Below are 27,139 nucleotides of genomic sequence, written 5' to 3' on the forward strand. Positions count from 1 at the left end.
GCGTTCATGTGAATGGCGATGCTGACAACGTGTTTGTAGTGTTTAACTTTTATTATTAAAACCATTTTTCATGTTTAAATCATAAGTGTGTATTATATTGATTTAATCAATCTGAAGAAAATAGAAATTACGCAAAAAGAAAACAAACTACTTATCAATATGCAAAGGTGATTGGAAATAGCCACAAAAGACATAGAACTACATTTTGTAGCGGACACACTCGGAGAAATGAGGAGTTCATTCACTAGGTCGATACACAGCTGCCTGTAGTAAATCTGAACTCCGTTCAAAAGGAAAATATATGTATTGTATATTATATAAATATATAATATGTATAGTATGTACGCTGTATCAATGATATACCACTCGTATACATTTTTCATTTAAAGGAAACTCGGCAAGCCTCGTTTCCTTTTAGTGACTAATTCATACATTTCGTGGTATATCATTGATACAGCGTACATACTATACATTTTTTATATATTGTTGTTGTTGTTGTAGGGTTTAACGCCATTTTTTCAGCACTAGACAGGCTATACATGGCGGCCAGTATTAATGGTGGAGGAAGAATCCGGGAAAACCCCGGAAAGAACCACCGACCCACGAGAAGCTACTGGCAAGCTTTCTCACATACCCACATTAGCCGAATCCGAGACTCGAACCCACGCAGACAGAGGTAAGATGGCAGTTATCCGTAACGGAGAGCGCTTTAGACCACTCGGCCACTCGGGGCCCCTCATATATATATATATAGTTTACCATTAAAATGCAAAATATATTGTTTTATTATAAATACAGTTTTACTGTCCTAAGACTATATGTGCAAAGTCATTTGAAGTTTAAAGATCATAGTTAATTTTTTAAACATAGACACAATAAGTTTTTTAACATTTATGTTGACTATGAACATATTTACATAAGTTTATCTTGAAACATTTTCTAAAGATTTACTCTACTACAAAATAATATTTATCGACCACAAAAACAACCAATATAGGATGTTGACTTAATTCTCAGATATCTGTCTTCGTTAAGGATCGCAACGGGTCTCAGAGGAAAGTTGAAAAATTGATTTGCTGTATGTCGTGTCTTGCTAATCAGATATAGAAGACGTTTTTGTAATGTTTAGTCCATAACGAACATCTTTTACTTCAGCGTAACCGGATTAGTTTATTTTGTTTTCTGTCATTTCCGTTATATTGCTTAGGGAATATAACAATAAATTGTGCAATTAGTTTAAATTAACTACAACTGACCATTTTCGCCTGTCAAACAATGAATTGTATTAAAATGGAAAATAGCATGTCCATGTTTTTCATTGAGGGAGTTAAACGTAAACTTTCATACTATTCAAAGTGCAATTTGATCGAGGTGTTTTATCTGTACCTAAATCTTCAATATTGTTCGTGTCACAAAACATGGCTTGATGTATCAAGGTAGTATTTCTCATTTAAAGGTCACAAAACATATGACTTGATGTATTAAGGTAAAAAAAACATTTTTATAAGTCACAAAATCTATGACTTGATTTATCAAGGTAATAATTCTCTTTTAAAGGTCAAAAAACGTATGACTTGATGTTTTAAGGTAAAAATTATCTTTAAATTTTTATATGAGAAAGCCTGATGATTATGGAATTAATTTATCTTTCATTTTTCAGCAAACTCGAAAATAGGTTGTTAAAAATCAAAGAAGTCATACCTAGCAATAGATCCTACTGCTGAAGTTTGATAACGTAATTGTATGATTGATACTCTGTCCTGACCTATGAATAGCTCTTAGAGGTATTATCCTATATGAAAATCCAGTACATCTAAGTAAGATCTTTGAGATGATTGAAGACTTACTGACGGACATTCTGGATTATATCATTGTTATACATCAAGACTATTGGTACATATGCACATTTAAGACTATTGGGACATCAGCACATTCAAGATTGTAATTATTCGGAACACCACTAGAATTTTTTGGTAACACTTTTTCCTTTTGGAGTTTTAATATAACATTTAGGATTTAATTCAAAATACTGTAGAGCCTACTCAAAGTTTCACTTTGTGTTTTAGGGAAATAAATTATTTGCTGAATTTTACTAAACTTGATGGTTTCGCTTTATTTGTTACTTATGTTAAGACCATAGATTCATAACACTTTTGATGAAGGCTCAATGATCGATCAATGTGATAAAAAAATGTAGGCTAAACTAGAAGTAGTATGAAAATGGGGATTTCATATTTTCGGTACCGATCAACGAGTTCTACTCACCTCCCGCATGACTTTACATCCACGACACACGCATGCTCGTGATCATCTAGTACGGAAAAGAGCTAGTGGTATATCCACGGGAAGTTGGGCTTCCAAGTAGCATTTCAAATAAACAAATCCGCCCGAACTGTAGAGACGCATTCATGTTTCTTTGCTTTTTATATTTGTTTGTTTGGCCTGTTAAATAGTAGCTGTTGATCATTCCCACTAAGTTCTAAGGGAAGCTACTCTCGGATACCTATTCGGAAAATGGAATCCTGAGTAAAAGTCGCACGTGCTTTTGTATTGCTTTATCTGAGGGCAGTTTTTGTATACATATGTCTTTCTGTTGTAGTAGACATATTTATTTATGTTGTAGTAGACATATGTCTTTCTGTTGTAGTAGACATATGTCCTCTCTGTTGTAGACATATGTCCTTCTGTTGTAGTATAAATGTCTTTCTGTTGTGGTAGACCTATTTTTTTCTGTTGTACTGGACATGTCTTTCTGTTGTAGTAGACATATGTCTTTCTGTTGTACTAGACATATGTCTTTATGTTGTAGCAGACATATGTCTTTATGTTGTAGTAGACATATATTTATTTCTGTTGTAGTAGACATATGTTCTTCTGTTGTAGAAGACATTTGTTCTGTAGTATTATATAGTTGTCTTCTCTGTTGTAGTAGACACATGTATTTCGGTAGTAGACACTTGTATTACAGTTGTAGTAGATATGTATTTCTGTTGTAGTAGATATATCTCCTTCCATTGTAGCAGACATATGTCTTTCGGTAGTAGACATATGTCTTTCTGTTGTGGTAGACATATGTATTTTCGTTGTATTATATATATATATATATATATATATATATATATATATATATATATATATATATATATATATATATATATATATATATATATATATATATATATATATATATATATATATATATATATATATGTATGTATGTATGTATGTATGTATGTATGTATTTCTGTTGTAGTAGACAGATATATTTCTGTGTCGTTTGAATAGAACAAATATATACTGTAAGAAAGACATCCTCTATATATCTAAAAAAATTTATGTACAAAAAAACTGGATTAAAATATACTTCTGATACTGTCTGTTTTATCTTTCATTATTTTTGCTAGTAATCCAAGTTTGGACTGATAGAAGAAAAGACATATACCTTTACGATTCATATCTAGAGTAGTTTTGGGGAAAATGTTCGTAACTGGCAGAGTCCTGCGCGATACATTGCATGATACATTGAGATCCTTTACTCTGATTGGTTGTTCTTTCATCCATTCCAAGGTATAATTAAAAGGCAGACTTCTCACACCGAATACGTACTCAAGATTGTATGTACTTGTACGGAAATAGTGTTTCAAACCATACTCCAGATGGAGAAAATTACCGGATCCCTGAAAGAATACGTTATTAGATAAATACAAGAAGTTCAATTGACGTGTTATTTTTCTCCGAATAATCCTAGCAAAATCGACTTGTGAATGCAACGCTATGAGTAAATTTAAATATCTCACTGTTCAAACAGCATATTTTATTCAACTCTTACGAAACTGTACGTGTTGACCGGTACAATCTATAAATAGAACTTCTTGGAATTAAATCCAACCTAATGTTTAGGCAGGTTTAATAAGGACGATTGAAATCTCATCTTCTCGTCTAGGGTCAAAGAGTTCAAGTTCTCTTCGCCGATAAAGATATCTAAGCTAACACAATCAGTGTAAGGTCTTGACAATTGTTGGAGGAATCACTTTTTCTCAGGTTATAAAAAACTTTTAAAAAATATAATAAGATCGTGTTGATACTGTATGAAACAGGAAAATCGAAGTAGACTATGTAAGTAAAATATGGTACATTTTTTTATCCTGTGGAATTCGCATAATCTCTCAAAAGCCTGCAAGAGTTATCTCAACGACGAGGATGTTTCGATAACTTCTCTCTGCTACGATGCAATATACTGAAACAAAAACTAAACATAAAACCTTTGCGTCCTGTTATTAGATAATAATTTGTTTCTTAATTTCATTCGCATGTTTGCATATCTAATTGTATTGTTACATTGGTTCGTTACTCATCATCAGCAGTTGAATCTGGTTCGTGATATAATAGTACTTATATGTTTCATCTGTCAAGTTATAGAGTTTGAGGAAACAATAACTTGCCCAGCAGTCTGGAACAAGTTCAGAATGAAACTAGATAAGTCAAATTTTTTTAACGTTCTTATAATTGCAAGTAAGAATCCTTTATTTGGAAAAAAATTTATAATTGTTTCCGTGGAATTTGTGTTCTCATAAGCGTTGAACAGAATGCAGAAACTGCTGAAATGCATCAAAATTCTATAATTAGAAAAAAGATGAAGTGGCATTATTCCATTATTCTGGAGAGAACACGAACTATCTGAATGTTAATTTTATTCCGTAGCCTCGATATTTACAAATTGTCTGGGTTAATTGTATTCCGTAGCATCGATATTCACAAATTGTTTGGGTTAATTTAGTTCCATTGTTATGCATAAGGTGTCTTTCTAACTAAACAAAAACCTTTTGATAGTTCTAGCACGCCTCAGAGAAAATGAGACATATGGAATGCTGATGTTGAAATTATATCCCAGCCAGCAAAGGTAGGCATTCTTGCCTGCAAAAATGTTTATTCGTATCTATCAATCCTATTATATTATTATCACTGCAATATTTGAAGGATTGACTATCTTATAAGCACCAATAATCAATGATCATGTGCGGTAAATACCAATATCAGTTACGCTTTGCGATAAACACCGATATCAGTGATGTTTCTCGATAAACACCAATATCAGTGATACTTTGCGTAAAACACCAATATCAGTGATGTTTGGCGATAATCATAAATATCAGTGATTATTTGCGATAAACACTAAAATTAGTGATACTTTGCGATAAACACCAAAATTAGTGATGCTTCGCGATAAACACCAATATCGGTAATGTCATGCGATAAATAGCAATACCAGTATTTCTTTTCCGGAGAACATTTTCTTCACCAGACAATTACCGTCAACAAAAACTATGTTAATGTCGTTTGTTTACAGTTGCTGTTGAATACCTACCCCTAATGAGCGCAACGTCCAAATAACTGCCCCGTACTCTGGGATGCCCGTTACAAACTGAGCGTAATACAATGCGGATTTATTTTTGATAGATTTGTTGTTTAATTGGTACATACAAGAAATGAATTCTTACCTTTGAAATCAAACTATTTATTTTAAGTAACTCTGTTCTGTAATTAACGAAATAAGATTACTAAATTTATGAGCATCACGTTATTTTTTCATCTTATTAGTTCGATGTTACGAACAAATGGTTACACACTCCCTTCTTTGCTGTAATACTACAGATCCGAATCCTTTGCTGAGACCTTTTGGAAATTAGGTTACCAATTAATATGCACTTTTTTAAAAGACTTACGTGACATATAAGATGTTTCGGCAATCTTTTTTGAATTCCAAAATTGCTTTCAAAGGGTGTCTTCTTAAGTTTGACACTGTTTTTATGATGAACCACTTATGCAGTCATTGTAAAGCTCGTGGTCATCGTATCCCCTTGGATGTATTGTTATAGTCCTTTTCTGTATTTTGATACAAGCCTGAATTAATTCACGCAAAGTTTCTCAGCAGACAGTATTGATTGAATACACACAATAATAACACTCGCATGATAATGTTTTGTGGCAATGCAACGGCCTCTCCAACTAAGGTGTCTGCATTATTCTCAACAAGTAGGGAAATTATTGTTGACAGGCACATTGTCTATTGATTATTCTCTTCTGATATCTATATATTTACACATATTTTTTTACCCATTTTATTAAAACGATAGAATATCTTATAGGGTTACACAAAGAAATATATATCATCTGTTTTCTCTGCACGTATATGGGAATTGCACGTCTATATATGGATTTAAAGAAGAATATTCACATTTCCTTCCATTTTTATGATAGGAGAAACTGTCTTTGAGAAGATTTTAATGGACTTTCTATTTACATAATAGGAGAAAAGGTCCTTGAGAAGATTTGAATGGACTTTCCATTTGCGCGATAGGTGAAAAGGTCCTTGGGAAGATTTGAATGGACTTTCCATTTGCATGATAGGTGAAAAGGTCCTTGAGAGGATTTGAATGGACTTTCCATTTGCGTGATAGGAGAAAAGGTCTTTGAGAAGATTTGAATGGACTTTCCATTTGCGCGATAGGTGAGAAGGTCCTTGGGAAGATTTGAATGGACTTTCCATTTGCGTGATAGGTGAAAAGGTCCTTGAGAAGATTTGAATGGACTTTCCATTTGCGTGATAGGTGAAAATGTTGTTGAGAAGATTTGAATGGACTTTCCATTTGCGTGATAGGTGAAAAGGTCCTTGAGAAGATTTGAATGGATTTATTCCACCATGTGGATTGCTGTGAACTTAGCTTTTCACAGCATTCAAATTAGGTTGTTACTTTTTGACCAACAATTTCGCAATGATATATTTTGCCGATCTGTCACTATTCCTTTATCTAATTTCGTATCTTTTATTTAAAATGACACCCACAGCTGCTTTATTTTCAAATGCGATATTCCAATGAACTCCGCGAAACGAGACAGCATAGGTAACGGTAGGTTTTAGAGTAAATAATTTTGTTCATTGGTCCATTTCTAAAGCAAAATTGTATCTATTTTTCTTGTTTTCTGCTCCATAATCTTGGAACCTCGCCATAAACGCTCTCCAATGAATATACAACTCGAACGCTCTCCAAGGAATATTCAACTCGAGCGGTCTCCAATGAATATACAACTCGAACGCTCTCCAAGGAATATTCAGCTCGAATATTAATTTTCTCCTAACTCGTTTTCTATATTAACTTTGCTTAATTAGGTACTGGTAACTTGGGACCATATTTATTTTTTGTGAAGCTGTTATGAATATTTATATTGTGTGTTTAACTTTGTCCATGATTGTAGATTGTAATGATCATTTGTAAACGACATATTACGTAGCTATTTATTACAATGATTTTAGATTTTATTTTAAGACAGTGACCATTTGTAAGCAACATGTTTACTTGAATTTGGGTAAAGGGAATTGATTTGTAGCTTGGAAAAAAGTCTAACTGAGGTTCGTCAGGCTGATTCGTTAACATTTAAGTAAACAGGCTTGACCTCGTTTATAGTTTGTGGTAATTTCTATTATGATGATGGAGTTTTTCTCAGGAAAGGTTACTGCGATAAAGGTTAATTGGGATGTATATCAGGTTTTTATATCAAAGTTATTCATTCCTATTTTAACATCTGTCTAATGGAAACAGTCTTTTAGTTGTGTTCATTTTTAATTTGAGAGGGTTTATTTATTTAAATTATTGAATGGATTTACAAAGTGCTCATCAACTGCTCGGATAAATCAATATTTTGGGATTATTGTGAACTCATTCAAGGACATTATAAATTATATTATTAAGAAACATCACGACGGTTGGCACATCACCTCATCAAAGACTATTTATACATCAGCACATTCAATAACGGAATTCATCCGGTACTAGTGACAAAACTTTTATTTGGGATTTAAATCATAATACTGTCAGTTTGTTTTAAATTTTCACATCGTATTCATTAGCTTGGTGAACTTTACTTAACTAGTTGGCTTCGATTTCTTCTGGTACATAGTTTGAGACCACAGAATCGCAACATTGTAAACGAGTAATTTTTGCTGAACTGTCTTTGCTTCATGCAAGAAAGGTTGCCTATGATAATATTATACCTGGTACTTTCGAATAAGAGTGACAGTAAAATAGATAGTCAGGCAGATATTGCTATCGTATTTGACAATAAATAATGAGGAATATTTTTTTTGGGGTCAAGAATGGCATAATCTACAGTAAGCAAGAGACACATTACTAAGTGCTATTGTAAAAATTGTCTCAACCATTTTTATGTTGACACTAAATGACAAGAACAATCATTTAGACCTGGGGTCTCAAACTCAAACCACCCCGAAGGCCGCATGATGCCATTTTCGATGGTACATGGGCCGCACGACCTTTGCTATCTCTCGTGACACCTTGTGATGCCAATAAATTTGCGGTCACAGGATATGGCTTGGCGGGCCGCATGCGGCCCACTGACCGCGTGTTTGAGACCCCTGATTTAGATCCCTGTTACGAATCTATGGTCTTAAGATAAGTAAAATAAAATATCAGAAAACCAACAAGTTTTTAAAATTTAACAAATAATGTATTTACTAAAATAGAATATGAACAATTAAAAATAACTTACCGTATGATGAATGAAATCTTAAAAGTCCTAAAGGTTTAATCACGTGTCCAATATTCCAAATGAGTTTCGGTTGTCTTCCGAATGAAGTCCAATCTCTTGCACTGATGAGCCAATAGTCTTAATGTATCACAATGATATAATCCAAAAAGATAGCATTAAATCAGTTCACAATAATTCCACAAGAGCCACTATATCCTAAATAATGTGCACTTTGCAGTGCCGGGTAATAATTAAAGTAAATTAAATCCTCTCAACTGAACTGAACACAACTATTTGTCTCCACTTAGACTGATAGTTTTGATAGAAATAACTAACTTTCATTAAATCATCCCTTATACAAAAAAATCTAAGACGTAATACAGACACGTTTCAGAGTCAAATATTTATTCTTGATCAATCTAACTATGTCAAAACGACAATCAGAAATTATGTCTGCCTGATGTTTCAAGAAAACATATAATCTGAACTCGTATTTCTTCAACATGTTTGCCATAAAAGAACGCTACAACCCTGAATAACAAATATAAATCACCTGTTATTAAGCTATGTAGTTCTTAACAAACGTATTTTCCTTCTTGTTTTTTTTAAACGTTACGTATTTGACTGTGATAATAAGTGACTAAGTATGCCTGAATTGATTTTTGATCTAACACTTTTTTTCGTAAGTAAAATTATCTTGTTTTGTTTTTCTTCCTTGACGCGTTCAGATGTTTATTAATTTTCTATTTCGTCACCATTTTTTATTTAATACATTCATTTCATTCTCCCCCCCCCCCCCCGACACTTTCTACAGCCTGTTTATATTTTTTCATTTAAAAAGGTATTGTTACAACCAGGGGTATTAGCTTGACCAAGCGGTGTCAAACTCTGACACAATTCCGCTAGAAGTCACAAGATTACCTCAAATTTCTAAAGACTTCTATACAACTTCAGTTGTAAATTAGAAAGCCCGACGTGTCCATTCTATATATGAATTTTAATCTAATCAATGCAAGACCACAAATCTCACAGCATGCCAAATATACATCAACTGCACATCTGCATGGTTTCGCTACATCAACTTTCCGTACCATCAGCAGTTCAAGCCGTAGAAACTATAAAACTATCCCCTAACACAGAGAACTATTTTAACTACGCCACCTTAGGCCAGTCAATACATGGTTTCAAGGCACATATCGCCAGTATAACTACATCACATTTGCCACCATGGCTACATAAACGGTATCTGCCTAGTCCCTTCTTATTGATTCCATTGTGTAAGTTACCGATTTCCTACCGTAAATACTGCCACTGTAGTCACACCACCAATGTACATCGCTAGATTTTAAATAAGGACTATAGCATGACAGGGACACTCATTCGGGTTTGACCTGAATTCACTACTAGTGATCCATGGCATCATGGAAACTCACTAACAATTCACTCCATGACGTTTGCTCCTAGTAAATGGCTAAAAATATTTCGGGCTAAGGAATATTTCCATTGCACCGAATTCAAATAATCGAACAAGTAATCACATAAATCTAAGAATTCCTTAAAACGGAGCGCTATAACCAAATGTGCATACTCCAAATTTATTACAGTATTTATACCTAATTAGTACATTCACGAAAACTGAAAGGATTAATGATTAGATATCCAATTTTATTTAAGAGTGGCTTTATTTCATTGAGATAGAAGACTCATTAATAAAGTCAAGACTCGTTCAAATCTCACCATACATACAATGTAGTAATAAAAATAATCTTTGGAAACAAAGGTAAATGCATCTCAAAAAAATCTCAATTTCGGTTTGAAATGTAGAATCCATAAGTGATAATTTTCAGAATTAAGCCAGGTTTTGAAAACCCTATATCATAAATTGAACACAGGCTTTAATGTAAAAATGGTGACAGTAACAGAATCGGTGCCACATCGTTTGAAATTTTAAGTTCTCTACATTATCAGCAAGTTCTTTATCATCAAAATTGAATAACTTCAGCCATCTGGAGATTTTTTAAAATAATTTTAAAGTATAAAATGTTTCCTGCACGTGGGATCGATATTTTGAAGTAGAAATATGTAAGCAAAACGTTCCAGATAGCAACGTTTAGAACCTGAAAAACTGCAAAGTCCAGTAGCCCAGGACGAACCAGATATTTTGTACTCCAGTGACACTTTGTCGGTCACTTGACCAGAATCTTATACAAAGTAAAACAATGGTCAAACCTTCAAACAATTTATATCCAATCCAGACTAGGATTTGTCCCCACTGTATTAAGTTTTGGGTAATTAAAATGTATATGCTCATTAGATATGTAATTGTGCCATTAGCATGGATTAGATGGGTTTTCTCTGTTTTTTATGAAACGAATCTCATCATTATCTTGACGTTAAATGTACTAGAAGTACAAATAATCCATGGTGTCTGATCGTCGCAATAAGTCCGGTCCCAGACAACAAAGAGAGCATCAATTGGTGGATGAATTAAGTCCTTAAGCATACTGAAAATGCGCTGACCACAAATTAACAAAACGAAAAACAGATATATTTTTATATTATCGAGTTTGTTATGTATGTTTTTTTTTTGTCCAGCCCACCTTAGTGATAAGCAAGAAACAGAAGTCACTTTTTCGGCTGCAGCGGTCACGATGGCTTCAATAGTTGTTTGTTTTTCTTTGTTTTCTTTTGATTTATTTAAAAAGAGATTCTGATTAAGGTTTGTACATACATACACATACATATATAGTTACCACCTCCCATTTTGATATAAATACTCCATCAGTGGCAATTATCCGGGATATAAAGCTAAAAGGAAAGATTGCACTACTGTATATTCCGCTTCCATCAGTGGCAATTATCCGGGATATAAAGCTAAAAGGAAAGAGTGCACTACTGTATATTCCGCAATATGAATCATGCAACCCACGCACCGATGGAGTTAACTAGATATGTACGATGCTGTTTTGCTGGTTTCTTGCATACCATTTTTGTTGATTTCATGTATTATATATGCATTTTCAAACACGTAGTTTTTTGTTATTATTTTGTTCTTCTCCTTTGCTTTGGACCTTTTTTGATTTTGTAGGTAGTTTTCCTTCTTTGTGCCAAAATGTAAATATATATCGTTCAACACTATGCGTACTTGTATGTGCAGGTGTAGTTTATTGTCTCGTGAGGAAGACCTTATTTGTGTTGAAACGCACGGAAGCTTTGTTGTACCTATGCATCAGTACTCTCTAGTGAACAAATTTACATTACAATATCATGTCATGAAAACTATTTAAAAAAATTAAAACTGACAAACAATAAAATTGAAATAAGTATATATTAAATCAGATATTATTAAATCAAATTCACATAACACTTCCAGACGTAAAGAAAAAGAAAGATTTATACATAAAACTTTCTTTTACCACATCCTAATTATACATGAGGTTAAAAATAACTCATATAAATTACACAGTGTACACGGAATAATATATTGTTATACACGGGAAAGTGTGTCTGCTACTAAAGTATATTTTCCGTTGATGTGCCTGATATCAAGATTATATTCCTGTAACAACAAACTCTACCTTAGCAGTCTTTGAATTTTATTTTTCAACTTGCCAATGAAAGGAAGGGGATTGTGGTCACTAAATACAATGATCGAGGAAGGAGCTGAACTAAGGTAAACTTCAAAATGTTGTAATGCCATATCAAAGCCAATCATTCCTTCTCGATTGTTGAATAATTTCTTTGGTGCTTATTTAATTTCTTAGAAAAATAGCACACTGGATGAGCAATACCATTTTCATCTTCTCGAATCAAAACTGCTCCAACCCCAACATCACCTGCATCAACATACAGATTAAAAGATTGGCTGAAATTTGGAGCTGTAAGAACTGGCTCTCTTTTAAGTATGACTTTGAAATTGTCAAACGCCTCCTGATATTTTTCAGACCAAAGTAAAAATAAAATATTTTTAAAACTGACAAATTAAATCAAGTATACATAACACTGTAACGAAGTTTTCTTCCTCTAAAGGTCAATATTTGTAGTCCATAGTGAAAAATAAATAACTTGTCTTGTTCGTGGAGTCTGTTTTCTTGTTTCGTGACTAACTCATGACTCTTGTAACATGACTAACAATTGTTGTCAAATTTCTAATAATCACAATCACGCATGCACTATACCAACTTATTATGATATTCCTGAAAATGTGAATTTGATGGAATTTCTTCGTGTAACAATAGAATTTACAATGTATACTACATTTTTATTTTTTACAAAAATATGAACGTGAGACACTTTGGTATCATCCATTGCGACTAGGTCTAATGGTAAATAATAAATTATCTCATTGGGGTGGTGGATGTATTATTCTGTTTTACAGAGATTCGAACAAAATGCATGTATATCACAAAAGAGTGTTTAATGGCGATAATATCTCAAACATGTATACATTATGGAATCATATTTGTGATCGTGATAAATAAACCATGTTTCTTTTAGAGGATACACTCGTGCTTGTAGCCACGATAGCTTAGTCGCGGGCCAGTCCGAATCGGCTTCTCTGTTTGTCTTTGAGAAGGAGCACTTAGCAGCACAATAATGTGCTAAAAGTGCCGTTGCACCTGTCACAACCTGATGTCAGATATAATAGACAGTCGGCCGCAGGACTGGGTAGCGAACACACTTTTAACTTAGTGTCTAGTGTTCCAGTAATGAATATCTCATGTCAACCGTTTTAAGCAGGATAGCGCACGAAGTCAGCCAAAGGTGTAGTGCTGTTTGATCGATGTTACACTGTTGATGAAATGTATCAAATACGGTTCTTATCCTAAATCTCGCTAAGATTATTCCTCGGAAGCAATAAGACCCTCATACAATCTTTCTTGTATGACCAAGTTTCCAGTCTAATGAGATTGACTATTAGTCGCAAGACATATTCTCGGAAAGATGTTGACCAGTCAATAAATACAAGGTAAATGCAAGTGCCTATCCTAAAACCCATATGGATGACTGAAAGTAATTTCCTTTTAATAACAAAGTACTTGTTTGTGTGGACCATTTTTCTAATTACTTTCAATATTAGATTATCCAGTTCTTTTTCAGTAATTGGGTTCTAATGGTCTCTCCCATAATAGGAAATACCAATAAATTCCTAGTGAGCTTCGCTTTCGAAACTTTTATGGTAATTAGTAACATCTACTATATTGGAACAACTGACAATAACCCCCCACTCCACCCCGCCCAAACGAAAGATAAATACAACTAATATTGTTTCCGGTTGTAAATGTCCAGTTTGCGATGATTCAAAGTTAAATAATTCTTTGTAGATAATATATTAAAGAAACTAAAGACAACATTTTTAACAAAACCAAGAACATGAATATTTGCAAATAAAAGACTTCAGGAAAATAGTGAAAATATGGCAGCATTTCATCTGCGTAAGTAATGTTTTTATTAAATGGAAACTTGATTTCTGTCATTATACAAAAATGCCACTTCCCAGGTTTGGAACCAATATCCCATCTTTCTTTCTCTTTTTACACATCTATGTACATATATTTCGTACATGTGCATACATGTATATACCTGAACGACACTCGAGGTCTCGATTGCAATATATATATATATATATACTCTTAAATTAGTCGTACTACATTTAGCAGAGTTTGAATACAAAAGATATATAAAAAGCCTTAAATGGCATCATATCATTTATCAAATATTATCATGGTCATTAGTGGTGCTAGCACTCATTTTAGATAAAAGTTATGAAATGATTTAACTATTTTTACTTTTTGCGAATGTTGACGATCAAAAACTATTAAAACTAATTGATGAGTTTTGTTATATTTCGTCTGAAATTAGCACAGATGGAAGATTATATTTATTGAATGACGAGACATGTCCATTTTAATAAGTAGAACCTTATAAAAACAGTGAATAGCTTTTAAATACATTCAGATGTCTTGGATAATCTATCAAAGTATTAGACTACCTCGGTAGTTTGCACCCTTCTATTGCGAGTCCCATTTAATATTCAACCGTTTAAGACAGACTGCAGAGAAACGAGAATATTTTCTACATTGATGATTCAAACAAAAACTATGCAAAGTGTTCTGGTTACTTCCTTGTACAACTGACAGCTTTAACACTAGCACCAACACAACCCCACCCCCTCTTTTAGCCTTCATTTTTGACGGTGAAGAGCTATTATGAATATTCTCCTCTGACAAGGCGCACACAGGCTGGTAAAAACTCATCGATATCCATCACCACTTGAACATTTTTTCACAATAATAAAGACACAAATTAATTACAGCAGCCGTTTCAGCATCCAGCAAACATGACGTTTGCACTAATCGACCTGGGCTGATTCCATAGTCCGATTTCTAATCGAAAATGCTGTTGTTTTTAAGTGTTTTGTATTTATTAAATTTATAACATCATTATTATTTATAAAAGGAATATCAGTTATGGATCCACGTTAAACTACATCATTAATTTTCTTTCATCTCGTTTAATCTTAAGGGTATGAGTATATTTTATTTTTTACCTGTTCTTTTTAATATTCGAGCTATCTTCAGAACACAATTCGAAGGATGTGTATCTCGAGCACTGTTCTGCCAACGCTCTATGTGTTGAAACGTCATTTAAAGTTTACACCGATCTTTTGTACGCAAACCCAATGTTTAACGCACTATATTAAGGTAAAAAAAATTTCAATGGTTGTTTTGCTTTCTTAAAGTTGCACCAGTATTCGCAATATCACATTTTGATTTCAACCTTCATTATTCATTAAGAATCTGGGAAAAATAATTCTTTATTATGCATTGATGTTGGTTAGACAATTTCATCCTAGGGATCCGCATTTTACGTCAGATATGATATTCTGACCATCTGAGATAATTTTCCTAGTCCTTATGGATGCATTTGAGGGATTTTTATCGGATTAAATAACATGGTTTGGGTTTTTATCAAATTGTAAATTTTACCTTATCACTCACAACGTTAATAACGTTAGAATATCCTAACTTCGTAATTAATTAGATGACAATGTACTTAATCTTTATCATTCCAATTTACCCTATTTCTGTTGTGAAATCAGCAGATTCCACAAAGAAAGCATTTAATTTTAGGTAATTTGTATGTTGTATCAACCTTTTCACACTGCGGCAGACTATGTAGTCCCCTACAAGTTTTATCACTGGTGTGGAACTAAGTATGTCATCTATTCTTGGGAAGAGAACATGCCCTTGCCGGTACAAAATAACAACACTAAAGTTAATGAGGGTTATTTAATCTTATCGAGCAAATATATTGTTATTATTCTTGCTTTAGACGCAGTTCAATCTCCTCCCAACCCCTACCCAAAAAAGAAAGTTGCGTCAATTTTTAGTGAGGTCCACTGCTCAAATTACCTTGACCTTAAACAGCCAAACTTCATAAGTTCCGTCGTTTTTCAAAATTGATCACTTCCATTATTGGATTGCGGACTACATGCCAAATTTACTTTCCTCTGGTGCTGAAAAATTTTACAATGTGAAAATTCTACGCGCCTTCTAAATTGAAGATTTGACAAGACATTGGAAACACTTTAATGAGCATGCGCAATTTAAAATTTTGCCAACATACATTTGAGTGCATTTTTATTAAGTTTACTTGGATTAAATTACACAACAAACAGTGTAAAGGAGTTCGGAACTATTTTATTAGATGTTTACCGTACATGCACGAGCTGGTTGGCGTATGGATAATATCCAAAATGGTATAGTAGATCGCCAATTGGTAAAGACGCCTTCTTAGCGATGATGGTGCAGAAGACCGAACAGATGATTAGTTTTTTTCTAAAAGATCCGTCATTTATCAAGGTACATTTGATCTTAAAGAAAAGAAGCTATTCAATTTTATTTTTTCCACTAATCTTCACCCGCGAACGATAATCTAGAATGAATAGCATAACTCTGGACCAATGCATACGACTCACCAAATATACAAATCAGTGAAATCGAAGATAAGGGAGTTGTTTCTAGAATGAAATGTCCTAATCGAATCACCGACAAGGGAAAACCCGAACATTTATTCGTAAACCAGGTCATTTTTTGGGTCCTGAGTTTGTTTGCATTAGAATAACGTGCTAAAGGTGAAATAACTACGCAATGCCGAATTCTGTCAATTCATAATCGATTTCCTATCAGCCAGAAGATCATGAAAAATTCGGTCGGTACGCGGCACCATGGCATCTGAATGTCATTCTCTATAGATCATTTTAGTCATAGCAAATTATAGATTCCTTAAAATTTATTCGATTTCAGTATTGGTGCAAATAAAACGGGCAATATTTGTGAAGGCAAACAGGACGAGTTCTATCAAAGAAATTATAACAATATTGATCAATTACGTGTTTTGGAAATATTTCGACATACATAGTGTATTTATTATTGGTCGTTTGAGACCACACTTACCTAACACGTCTCGCAACCTAGAATACATACTTGTTCCCTATAACATTTCCCCACAGGATATTTGTTATCCATGCGTGCATCAGCTTGGAGGCTTCGCTTCGCAAGCCCGCATAAGTCTTTGAGGAAGTCGCATGAGGCGATCATAGGTTGTGATATGTCTGGCATGGTCTCATACACGCCCATTATGATCCTACTAAGGTTCAGTGTGGGGTGCAGTGTTTCGAGATATACGGTGGCAAACCTTTTCTCGAGTTTTATTCAATTTAAATCAATTACCATTTTAGGTTTTTCATCGCAACCAACAGCGTCTCGAACTCCTCCTTTGTAATCGACCTATCTTCGATCGCCATCGAATACAACATAGTTATTGTGCTATAGCTTTAAGCGGTCGCGAGAATTTTCTAATAGACACGTATTCAGGATTGTAACCTCAATGAAATTACTTTCCCGGTTCTAGCTGGTATACTTGCTAATATCGAATTGACTCAGGTAACAATTCTGACATTACAATTCTCGCCATACCAAGGCTAACGGTTGATCCTGCGGCGAGCCAACGAACATCGTCAACGAGAACACACATCTGTTTTCATTACGCGAGATCAACGGTTTGTAGGTGATTTCATCTCGCAGCTGTTGTTCCCCTTCGATTATTTTTTCGCGTCTGTAACTTTGATGGTCCGTTAGAGATCTTCTATAAATAATGTAATTTTAAAGTAACAAGCTACCCTTGTTCGGGTGCAACACGCACACGCACATTCTACATTTTTCTTTTCTTTGGTGGTACAAATGCAACGCAATCATAGAAAATATATACATTACAAATATTTATGTCTTTTGCGATTGTGTGTTGAGGAGAGGGGGCTTTCTACCGCGTTCTCCTAGAACCACATTTTTGGTTCAACTTAATCAAGAGTGAACTTTTTGGGGTTGGATTTGTTGGTGAATCCCACTTCATCGTTTGCAAAAATAATACCTATTGTTTTGGCTTGCGTTGTAGTCCGCGAACGGGTGTTTTCGCATGCTAATGTAACTGTTCCAAATTAGCTACTCGTTGGAATTGAAACGAAAAGTGGTCTCAACGGTCGATTTCTATTTGACTCTTGATGTGAAGCGACACAAAATCACCATCTATGTTGGCATCCCCTGTCAGCCGATCCAACACCTCATCTTTAGCTCTACAACATCGTCATCGCAAAGGATGCTTAGAGCCCATCAAACAACACAGTTCTCCGAAGACGGTTAAGAGCCCTTCCAAAAAGAAGTTAAGTCTTACGAAATTAATTTCAATCGCTTCTTATTGCGTTTTTTTTTATATTTTCGCATGCATGTTTTCACTAAGGCTAACCTTGTGTGCTATTCAACTAGAGTTTTCAAAAATCACTACAAACTGTCTACAGGAGCGTTACTGACACTCATTCGACCACATGTGCCCTCCAACATCACCGCGTCTGCAATTGGTACCAGGTGCTTTTACAAATGGATCAAAGTACATGTTGATCGCGGATTGCTTGAACAACTCCAGGCGTTCTAACAAAGAGTATAATATCGAGTACAATGTAGAGTGTTTCTTTTTCTTCTGGCAAATCGTCTAAATGTTTTATGCTGGTGTATGTACAACCATAGCCTATAATATGCACAAGCGACTTGATTGTTTCTGACATTGAGCACCACAAAATGCGAAGGGTTCCTGATGACTATTTAACTGCTGGAAAATTTCAGACCATCCTAACTTGTCAAATATCATCACAATACGGGCTTGCACATCCTCAGATCGATTCAGATTTTAAACGCCACTAACACGAATTTTAGAGCGCTTAGACCATGATTGGTACTTATTTGCGTGCGTGCGTGCGTGTGCGTGTGTGATTCAGATTTTTAACGTAATGCCACAATTTTGTTTAGTCATATCACTACGATATCTGCAGTGTAGCAGTTTAAAATGATGTCTAGCACTAGGGCAGAATGCCACAGTCATGTAGCATCATATCCCACCCAGTCACATTTTCCTGACACCGGCCGACCAGTACTATCACTAACCTCTTAATGCTGAGCGCCTAGTGAGGCAGTTGTTGGTACCATTTCTATAAGTCTTTGGCATGACTCGGCTGGGGATCGAACCCGCGACCTCACGCATACCATTAAGGCCACCGGAGTGGTACTTGTTTGCTATCTAAACAGTCCCTGAATGTTGCTTGGCAGCAAGTCTGTATTGGAACGACAGCATTGACGCGTCTGCAAACTGCATAAATGACAACAAATGTTAGTCTGTAGTCAATGATAAGATAAGCAGGGTTAATTTTGACCACGCCAAATGTATCACTGGCGTTGCCCGTGGGGGTTAAAATGGCCATGTGTGTGGCCCCGACAATAACACTGCGAATATCGGTGCGAAAATCTAAATATATGACTGAGAGGGATCTCACACGAAAACACGAATGAGTCTTTACGATGTTGTTCTTGACAGTGCTGGAATCTACTGTTGAAATTATAATTGGCGCTAAAAGCATACGGCCGCCACCAGCACCAGATGTGGATCCACACTAGCAGGCTATGTGTCCGATAATCGGCTTATGTAGGATGATCAATTTATTCTTGGTATGATTTATATTATTGGCTGTGTCCTTGGAAAATATCATACTTAGGCCAGATGATTCTAACAATATTCGCTGTATCAGACGATTTCAAGAATTATTGTGCCAACGTCCAACTTGTCGATAATTGCTTCCATGTCATCTCTGTCCATGAGATATCGTGCGCTGTTGAATAGTGTCATGATGCCGTTGTTGACAGATTCTCTCTTGATTACAAATTCAGGGAAAACGTGTACGTGAAAACAACGCAATCGTTACCGTTGTTTTCAGGTCCACGTTTTCCCTGAATTTGTAAGAAAACCTCACACGGAAGACAAAACAACAGACGTGCCCTGTTCTTGTAATTCTATTTTATCCGTATTTGTTCTTTAACTTTTTACGAATTATACTGAACATTTCGGACGTTGAGATCTACCATCAAAAATCCACCACTTGCTGTCCAGCGGAGACAATATCAGCCTTAACAATGGTCCACCCTATTTAATCTTGCCTGGACCGGATAAGGTTGTCCGCATGTTTGAACTCGCGTCTCTCTCAAACACAGTCCAAGCTCACGTCTGGCCTAATGTCTTTTGTGACAAGGACACTTGGGAACTCCTGTCGCCTTTTTAATAATTTTCCCTGATCTAACCATAATTGAATACATTTTAAAGAGCTTATTGTCGTCAACATTAGTTTGGATCTCTTGCTGTGTACGGCAATGAGGCCGCCATCAATTAATTTTTCTCGACTCAGATGCTGGATCGGCATTCGATCGGTAAAAGATTTTGTTCATCAATGTCAAGATCCACACAGTAACATTCTCGAGACGCCGGATTGTATGCGTCATTGAGCGGATTATTTGCTTCGGCGTATCGGTGACTCGACATGGACATACCTCCAAGATATGCCTCGTTCCATTAAATAGATGCAGTTCAATGAATCCGAAACGTTCATATAATTTCCAAACGCATATTTGAGAGAAGTTTCGCGGTGTCTCTGCTTGGCTTGTATACGCTTGGGATGATCACACTGTAATCAGGAAGATCACGAGAGCGCTTAAGCAACTTAAATAAAGGAACCGTGATTATTTAAGGACCATGCACAATAGCGTCGTCACCAGTAGTACATGCAATACCTCAACGGTTTTATTCATCAGCGTAGACTCGTGCAACTTCATCTGCTGGTCTGTTTAAGAACCTTAATACGTAATTGTGCTGCTGTTATGAAGCTGCAGGACAATCGGACGAGGCTCCTCTAGAAGAAGTCCTAATAACGCAAGTATACCTGCCTATACATTACCTCTCGGAACCCTTATTTCACGTTCTCGCGCTTATCGTTTGAGTTTGTTTACATTTGCTGTCAGTAGTGGTTTATCTGGTGCGAGGCTATCAACCGTATGTGGCTCATATGCGAGTCATATCTGCCTTTCTAATACCGCTTGGTATATTCATTCCACTCTCTTGCGAGAATTGCTTAAGTTAATTCATGTTTGGCATGTTCGTATATAAAGGAAAATATTTGTTTAATTGCTTATTTAACAATAACTGTATTTATAAATTGCAATCGCTTTGATCCATGACAATATCGTCGGCAATTCCTGAACGACAGCATCGGTCTATTCCTTCGTGTTCACGTTGGTAAGTCTACAATGCCGCTCACGAAAATACTTGGCGGCAGATAGGCATGGTCGGAAAAGTTCGTTACGTGACTTGACTTCGATACCACATTGTATGACATGGTCGTTCGCCCTGCCAAGCACGTAACGTGAGCAATTCATATTTACAGTATTCATAATGACATGTTCTGTTGAAAAAATCCGGTTTTCCAAGGCATACACCGCTGCGCCATGTGTAAACCGTTGCCATTGAACTTCTTATATACACAAACGTCATGTGCATACCGTTGCCATTGAACTTCTTATATACACAAACGTCATGTGCATACCGTTGCCATGGAACTTCTTATATACACAAGCGCCATGTGCATACCGTTGCCATTGAACTTCTTATATACACAAGCGCCATGTGCATCCCGTTGCCATTGAACTTCTTATATACACAAGCGCCATGTGCATACCGTTGCCATTGAACTTCTTATATACACAAACGTCATGTGCATACCGTTGCCATGGAACTTCTTATATACACAAGCGTCATGTGCATCCCGTTGCCATTGAACTTCTTATATACACAAGCGTCATGTGCATCCCGTTGCCATTGAACTTCTTATATACACAAGCGCCATGTTCATCCCGTTGCCATTTAACTTCTTACATACACAAGCGTCATGTGCATCCCGTTGCCATTGAACTTCTTATATACACAAACGTCATGTGCATACCGTTGCCATGGAACTTCTTATATACACAAACGTCATGTGCATACCGTTGCCATTGAACTTCTTATATACACAAGCGTCATGTGCATCCCGTTGCCATTGAACTTCTTATATACACAAGCGTCATGTGCATCCCGTTGCCATTGAACTTCTTATATACACAAGCGCCATGTTCATCCCGTTGCCATTTAACTTCTTACATACACAAACGTCATGTGCATACCGTTGCCATTGAACTTCTTATATACACAAGCGTCATGTGCATCCCGTTGCCATGGAACTTCTTATATACACAAGCGTCATGTGCATCCCGTTGCCATTGAACTTCTTATATACACAAGCGCCATGTTCATCCCGTTGCCATTTAACTTCTTACATACACAAACGTCATGTGCATACCGTTGCCATTGAACTTCTTATATACACAAGCGTCATGTGCATCCCGTTGCCATGGAACTTCTTATATACACAAGCGGACTGTGTTCATTAATATGAAATACTATCTATCATGAATTCATAGCTTTTGGTTGCCTCTCCCTATATCCTTCATTTGATCTCCTCGCGTGCATACGTTGAGATTTGACCTGGAGTAAATGATCTAGAATTTTACGGAATCTGTGAAACAAAATACAATATTTTTGTTATATTAATTTGTACTTGTAAATCGGGCTTTCGTAAATAAACATTCTTGCTCTTTCGGGGATCATAAAATTCGCTTTCAAGGCTGGATAAAATTTCCTTTTAGTCTGTCCTAAGCCCAAATACGATTAAATGATCCTTCAATGAGTATCACACCAATTCAAATCTAGTACGTTTCTATTCGACAGTATCAAACGCGCTGAAGTGTTTCATTTATGACTTTTGCTCCATTAGAATTGGAAATGGCTTCGGAAAATTTCTCCCACTGGCTATGCTTCTTAGTTTCTGCAGCGTTGTATTTAAGTTTGTATATCTCATGAACGTTGGTTAACTGAAGGTGTTTTTTCCAACTGATCTGCCCATTGCATTGATCTTCACTGACTTTGTATTTTTTTTTTTTTTTTTTTTTTATTTTTTTTTTTTTTTGTTTTGTTTTTGTTTTTGCTGTCTTCGCTGGACGTGAAGATATTTTCACTTTTTTTGCTGGTCGATTGAGTGTACATCAGCGACTTAATTTATTTTGCGCGACATCATGCAATGTCTATTCACGCTTTTTGTTATATTATTTTCTATGTTTTCGTCCTGGTTTCTTCAACAGGATCCCTAACCTGGGTAATATTACAAGTTGCTCCGGATAAATATTTGAAACGTTATAAATCTCATTTAAGCCTATATGACAAATCGATCAGAAGCATTCAAGCTATACAGCGATTCTGTCGTTTCTGTCACGATATAAACGCACACTTGGTATAGTAATCGAATTCCTGCATTAAATGCTCTCACGAATTGTTTCATAATACTGTATACGTCAAACACATGACGTCTAATAACATGACATAGTAGTCCACTACGCTTGTCTAATGTATTAGTTTTTTACCTATCTGTGTCTGTCAGTAGAACCATAATGGACGTATATGGGACCAAGCTTACTCATCACGGCTTCCCAACTCTTCAAATGGTGCAGCCATTTACGGTGATAAATGTGTGTGCACAAAACTTCAGCGGATAAAAGTTATTGGTAACTAGATGGAGGTCTAGGTTGAAAGACGTGATCGATAAGTGTGGTCTCAAACGCCAATTGTGATACTACTACATAATTTAAAAAACATAGACATCGTTCTTATCGTAATATTAGTGCAATATTTAAATCACAAGAACTTAATTCGTTAAAAAATCCACATCTGTGTTTATGGCTTTTAAAGATCGCCATTAAAGTGACAAAGTGGTAAAAGCGCAGTTCACGAACAGGTGCTTTCTCCTTTGTACTAATCAATTTCATGCTTAACAGCGTTGAATGCCCTGTAATGTCTTTACTAAAAATAATACATGAAAGTATTGTCGACCACCGATCCTCACACATATCGATACAGAGATCAATCACGGAATGAGCGACTTGTCGGAAAAACAAAAAATGTAAAGGAAACGATTTACTAAGCTTGAATTTTGACAAGTATCTTCAGACAGTGTTATTGAAATGGACCAAGCTCTCCATGCAACGATTTTAAGAATGTATGTTTTCCATTTATTTCTACATACTTTCAGTTTTTTGACGGTATCATCGTGATCTGTTCATTTGTACTGGATCTTGTGTTCATCAAGGATCTGACGTCGTACCATATAGAGGACTTTGTGTTCATATTGACGTTCTTGTTGCCATGGAGAGTCATCCGGGTAGCTAACAGTAAGTTTTAGAATAATTATGTGTTGCTCTCACAGAGGTATACATGCATGTTCGCACAAAGAACAGGATATAAATTGTAATAACGTCGATTAATTCTCAAACATTCCTTACAAGAAGATTGGTTTGGAAAAGAGATTTAGTTCACACAGACGTGTTGTATGCTGGAACCTAAAATTGCCCATGCTGTTTAAAATAGAAAGTTTATAACGTAGTCATGATTGATCAGGATATATAACCCAAACAGCATCACGTAAGCGGTTTGGCAAACGCTAAAAAAGCCTGCAAGCATCAGAGTGATTTTCGGGGTGATTCTGTACCAACATGAATGTACTTACATAATATTAACATTGGTTTTGTTGTTTTTTCTACTGATTATTACACTTGATCAATTTTGCATTCAGGTAATTTTGCCAGATTTTACTGGTTGCAGAGTCTTGCGTCTTTGCTTGTGAGTGTGTTTTGGCAACCACCAAACACTCACACGAAAAGTAGCTAATTGTGGCGGGGCATCTGTATCACCAACAAATTTTCCAGTAGCCATCTTTCTGTGACCTTGATTTACCCTCGGATCCTGTGGTGGCTCAGTAGTTAGAGTGCTGGTCTCACGACTGAAATGGTTTGGGTTCGAATCCTAATATCGGTCCAACCTGGGTAAGCCTACATCCTTGAACATGGCCCCTTATGCCAACTGCCTGCGCACTAAATAACGTACATGTGTTGCTGTGCCGTAAAGCACCAGACCCAAACCAGTCTTGTCCAACGACATCAATGACCAGAAAAAGTACATACTAGGCCTCGTGACTGGAAGAGTCGTCTAAGACGAGAACTTACGAGATGATAGCGTGAAAATAGCATCGAAAGGGATGGCATCCATTTTTCATGCATGAAATTAGCCACATAGTCAATTTGACACAGGGATAGATATAGCTGCCATGACAGACTGTGTTTATCTTGTATTATGCGGTGTTTGTCCTGGAAATAGCTTACTGTCGTGTTTTCACTTTGGATATATTGAGACGAATGGAGATGGTGGCAGTGTTTGCTTCAGTGAATTGGTGTGCGGAATTCAAGCGACTGTCCCAAGAAGAAACGTTATAATATTCTTCATCGGCAAAACAATAATGTTCATTACACTATTTTAGGGAATGAATCAATGTTGTGGTATTCATATCTAAGGTCGTGAAATAGCTCATAATAGGCAACGTTTAGTGTAGAAACGTCATTAGAATGAAAAACTTCACCGAAAGCCATATTATTTCCTAATTTGTATCCTCATCGGAAAAGAGCGTTATCATTTCTAATGGCTTTAAAAAGCACTCCCGTTAATTTGATCTCTTCTAATTGATAAATAATAATTTCCATTTACATTAGAGGATATTGCTACCAGTGTTTTTATGGTTTCCCCTAGTTAAAGTTAATCGTACATGAAAGGATTTCGTATTGCGACTAAAACCATTGAAAGCAGTGAATTAGACTCTACTGGTTTTGTCCCCTGACACATATACAATTTTCACGGTGGTTTCCATTTTCACGGTTCTTTTGAATTGAATTTGTATCAAACAAGAGAGACACTGATATAAGGAAATCTATATCTTTCTGCAGTCTTTGAATAGTGCAAACAAGAAAATGGGATCTGCCTGACAGTCCGACGTGTACTAGCATGCCATTATCGTATTTGCGCTTTAAAGCGGTTTGTCAGGACTTGTGCTCAAGAGATTTCTTTCGTGGATTTCAATATCTATATTCCGTGATTACAGAGAATAAAACGCACACAAGAAAGACAAACCTAGCAGCAAAGCTGCTGATACTAAAGAAGTTGCATCAGACACAAGATCATTAAAGAGCCGCTTTTGATTAGTTTATGAACATTTCTTGGATTTTATCCGGCTAGAAACGCATTAGATAATTAAGTATACAAGATGTGCTCTCGTTTCTCAGTGAAAAAGGCGAATAAGTAATTGCAGAAATAATGTTGTTTTTTATGCAAGTGACCTGAACCAGATTTCGAATAACGCACTGTAAAATGAAATAGAAATATAGACTTTTAATTCGTAAAATTGTCAAGCATCAGACGGAAACTTTACTAAACACTTGGAGATTAATATATTTCTGGAGTTATTACTTAGATCATATATCTTTGTGGCTACTATTGAGATCATAATGTTTAGAATTTGTAATTAAGAACCAAATATTGTTGAAGTTGTTATTGATAAACGCACACAATTTTATCCTTAGCTTAAATTCTGAAATATTACGATACGTTGAAACACGGATTGCTAACGATAGAGTCTCGATTAAACGTCTGGGTAATCTTTACTTGGAAAGCTTTATGACTTCCTGCCTTACTGATCAAACTTGAGTTCTCCTGGGTTTTTTTTATCGTGACATTCAATTTATTGTGTGAATATTTCAGTAAGTATCGTCAAAGTTTATCGAGTTTAAAAAATATAAAAAGTTTCAAAATATTTTATCTTGCCAAGGATTGCTTGGAAGAATATCACATTACAGCGTTCAAATTATTAAAAGTCCGTAATAGTCTTCCTTAACTAAAGACAAAAGTCCGTAATAGTCTTCCTTGACAGGGCTTTAGTCCTCGCTGAATTCAGATGCAATCTTTTGAATGTCATTGGTATACGCATGCAAATAGAAAAAACTTAAAAATCACTTATATACAATTCGGATTCAAAAAATATTTTAAACTATTTAAGCATGCGAACTAGTCTAAACTGTCATGAATAATATATGCTAAAAATAACTTACAATGTAATGAACATATGCTAATTCTGTCAAGTAAAGTTGCCGTATTATCTATGATAATATCTCGATACATAGTGATATATGATAATATCTCGATACATAGCAATATATTATATAAATATCTCGATAATATGGATATATGATAATCT

The 27,139-nt window shown here is 35.4% G+C and overlaps 1 protein-coding gene across 1 annotated transcript in view; it reads left to right on the plus strand.

The window, feature by feature from the left end:
- Nucleotides 1–27,139, plus strand: part of LOC149792514 (uncharacterized) — a 67,043-nt gene that overhangs the window by 36,867 nt on the left and 3,037 nt on the right. Inside the window, exon 6 of the mRNA XM_089971132.1 lies at nt 24,095–24,233. Within this exon, the coding sequence (XP_089827258.1) occupies nt 24,095–24,233 (139 nt within the window). The remainder of the gene's footprint in view (nt 1–24,094; nt 24,234–27,139) is intronic.

Source organism: Sinohyriopsis cumingii, chromosome 9 (genome assembly GCF_028554795.1).
Source record: "Sinohyriopsis cumingii isolate HCF-2022 chromosome 9, ASM2855479v2, whole genome shotgun sequence".
NCBI classification, from domain to species: Eukaryota; Metazoa; Mollusca; class Bivalvia; order Unionida; family Unionidae; genus Sinohyriopsis; species Sinohyriopsis cumingii.